The sequence below is a fragment of the Corvus brachyrhynchos genome, unplaced genomic scaffold (genome assembly GCF_000691975.1).
Source record: "Corvus brachyrhynchos isolate BGI_N302 unplaced genomic scaffold, ASM69197v1 scaffold490, whole genome shotgun sequence".
Lineage (NCBI taxonomy): Eukaryota > Metazoa > Chordata > Aves > Passeriformes > Corvidae > Corvus > Corvus brachyrhynchos.
This window is the reverse complement of record NW_008235774.1, coordinates 1,609,103-1,612,365: the sequence shown is the minus strand read 5'-3', so window position 1 is coordinate 1,612,365 and position 3,263 is coordinate 1,609,103. Positions and strand designations below refer to the sequence as shown.

The 3,263-nt window shown below is 60.5% G+C and overlaps 1 protein-coding gene across 1 annotated transcript in view; it reads right to left on the bottom strand.

The window, feature by feature from the left end:
• The window catches only part of PTPRN (protein tyrosine phosphatase, receptor type N), a 9,905-nt gene that overhangs the window by 3,606 nt on the left and 3,036 nt on the right, over positions 1-3,263 (bottom strand). The window contains exons 9-12 of the mRNA XM_017727083.1: positions 3,129-3,215; positions 2,894-2,973; positions 2,602-2,666; positions 156-368 (exon numbers count right to left, since the gene is read on the bottom strand). Coding sequence (XP_017582572.1) covers positions 156-368; positions 2,602-2,666; positions 2,894-2,973; positions 3,129-3,215 — 445 coding nt within the window. The remainder of the gene's footprint in view (positions 1-155; positions 369-2,601; positions 2,667-2,893; positions 2,974-3,128; positions 3,216-3,263) is intronic.

Here is a 3,263-nt window from a genome sequence, read left to right as displayed (position 1 = left end):
CACAGCTCCTGGGGAAGCCCACAAAGAGCCCTGTCCCTTGGCCACAGCGCTGCCATAGGGCAGCCCTATGCACCCCGAGTGATGCTGACACGTGGCAGTGACTCATCCTGTGGGGACCCACATCCCACAGGGCCCCATATCCCACAGGGTCCTACCTGGTACTCGAAGGTGGTGTCGGCAGCACCCTCTGGCCCCAGGGCAGCCAGGCGCTCCTTCTCCCGCTGCTTGGCGTGGCGCCGGAGGCAGAAGGCCGCAGACACTGTGATGGCAATGACTGCCACGCAGGCCAGTGCGATGAAGGTCAGCAGCACTGAGTGGAAGCCGTCCCCAAAACGGGATGGGCGTGAGTAGGCAGCAGCCTCATTTCGCTGGGGACCAAGCCAAGTAAGGGTTAGTTAGCATGGGGCTGGGGAGGGGGCAGAGACCTTATTCTACTCCACATTTGGGGTTGCTGGGGGTTAAAACAGAGCAAGGGCTCTTCCTTCCTCTTCCTGAGGGTGCTGATTCTCTGGAGGAGCTTGGCCAACCCCAGGTAGCAGTACCTCCTGCTTCCCTGCTTCCAGCGCTCAGGGCTGCTGCCTGAGGCAGACCCAGCCTGGGCTGCCCTCCTACAGGGTGGGCAGTAGCCCCATAGAACTTTGGTTCCATGACCTCCTTCTGCCCAGCTGGAGATCAACAAGGGCTGAATTCAGCCCAAGGAGTTAATGGTGTAGGATAGGCAACTGCAGTGCTGGGTGTGCTGCTCCCAGGGGACTTTCCTGACTGAGGCTGGCTCTCCCCTGCAGCCCCTGCTCCACAGCAGGACACTGGAGGAGGCAGGGTGGGGAATGTGCCAGCACTGCTGGTACTGTCCCAGCTGTAGCGGCTAGGGGACAGGTCGTCCCTGTTGCCCTCCTCAGGACACAGAGCGGCCCCTGCCACCTTGCAGGTAGTGTCTCTAGGGCTCCTTCCCTGTGGTTGTGGGAGACACCCCAACCCATGCCAGTCCCATGCTGTAAAAGGATGTTGCTCAGGCCTTGCTGGACAAGACCTTCCTGTCAATGCCATGACTGCCTAGGTCCAGCTGGGGCAGCACAGGGATGCTGGGGCATCGCCGCTTCAAACATCCTGTGCCCAATGAGCTGCCAGAGCCCTGCATTACCTCATTGCCACAGCCTCCCATTGGCTACGAGCCTGATGAGGTTACCGAGGGAACACTGCACCATCATCAGCTACATCATCATCATCATCATCATCATCGCCTGGGGATGTCCCCAGCCTAGGAGTCCCCGATGCCACCTGCCCCCCAGCTGTGCCAGTCCCAGCACCTGACCGCCACCAGGGTCCAGCCAGTCCTACAGCACGGGCCCCCCCCAGGCCCTGCACCTCCCAGATCCCCGGGGCATCCAAGCAGGAGCAGCCCTGCAGCCCCTGGAGGTGTCAGTGGAGCCAGGGGGGACAGAAGGGATTTCTCACCCAAGGCCTGCCCAGGCCCTGCTGTCTCCCTGCCTCTCTACATCCCTCTTCCTCAAATCTTGCACCAGTCCCACCATGTTCAGAGCCAGGAGGGAATGAAGAAAAAGCACAAGCTGGTTAGAACTGGGAAGGCTGGTGCAGAAGGGAGCCTGCAAAGCTGCCTCAGCCTCCTCTGAGCTTCATTTCTGATATCTCTGACATCTCTCCCGGTTCCTGCCACCTGCCTCATCAAAAGGCATTGCCATAGTGACACTCCACATATTGCTGATAGAGACAGGTTGCCTCAGTGGCCAGGCCACCCTTTCTTCATGGCCTCCTCCTCCTCCAAAGTTCCCCCTTCCTTCCTTCCCGCTCATGGCTACAGCCACATGACAAGAAGTGGGAAATGGGGACACTGGGCTGGGATGTGCTACACCATTTTTCCTCCTCAGGCTGCAAACACAGGAGCCAGGCTTAGTCCTTATCTCCAACCCCTGCTCCCCGCCCCAGGAGACTGTTCCTGTGGCTCCCCAGAGGAGTACGGGGAGGGGTAGCCCCTCTCCAAACAGATGGTTCCTGTTCCATCCCTGCCTTCAGCTGCTTTGCCATTCTCTGGGGACATGATGGCATTTTGCCTGCCTAGCTATGGTTTCTGGGGTGCTCTGGGAACATCCCAGTGCTCGGGTGCTGAGGGCACAGCTGAGATGGGGTCTGCAGGTTGGAGGGAGGCAAGGGTGAGGATGAGCCTTGAGGGATACAGCCTGCAGCCCTCCAGCCTCGGGGGGAAGAAAAGCCTCTGGGAGTCCCTCTCAGACCACCTTCAAACACTGCGGAGCTTTTGTTTTGAAAAGAGCTGAGAGCCCTGAGAGTACAGACAGCTGGGCAGGATTGTTCTGCCAGGCACTGGAGGGGGATGATGGACGCACAGGACTGGAGCAGTCTCCACCAGGAGTCCTCCAACACAGGACTGGAGTCTATCTCCATCCTAAACACTGCCCAGTCTCCTCTACTCTTCAGCTGCCCTACAGACCTGCAGGGACAGCTCATTCACAAAGGCCCTTGTGCCCCAGGGCTGGGGGCTCCTGGCTTGTACCCAGTGGCAGCATCCCCACTCCCCTGTTGCTGGCCACCCCAGCCCCAAGGGACAGGATCCTTGCTCACTCCTACCTCTCCCACTCCTGTTTGCACAATCTTCAGGCCCAGCTCGTGCTCCAGCTCTCCCTTCACTTGCTCTGTGGACGGAGGAGATGGTCAGAGGCACGCTGCCCCTCCACACAAGAGACCCCCCAGAAACAGAGCCAAGGGATAGCTCTGACAGCTGCCCACTTCAGCTCCCCAGTGCAGCCAAAGGCAGTGGGATGTATGGTGGGAGCCCCCTCTTCCTGGTCCCTGGCAAGGGGCACCCCACAGCTGGGAGGGGAAGAGAGGACCAAGACCAGGGGGACACTGCTCAACTCACCAGTCTGGCTGGCCACATCTGCCAGTGAAAAGTTCTGAGGGTTCTGTCGGATGCGGAAGGTAAGTGCAGGACCCACAACGCTGCCAGGGAGAGGGGGAACACAGTGTGAGACCTGGAAATGGAGACCCGCCCTACCCACCCTCACCACAGCTCAGTCCCTCCTGTCCCCCTGCCTGGGGGTGCTGAGCATGGCCATGGCTGAGGCAGCAGCACCCCCTGGCCCCGGTCCCCTCACCTGATGTTGATGAAGCTGGCAGTGGAGAGGTGGAGGTGCTTGGCTAGGAGCTCCAGCAGCCGCACGCCAGCAGCCAGCCCCAGGGGCCTGTGGGGATAGTGTCAGGGGGAGGGGGGGTGGCAGGGGGGTGGGGGC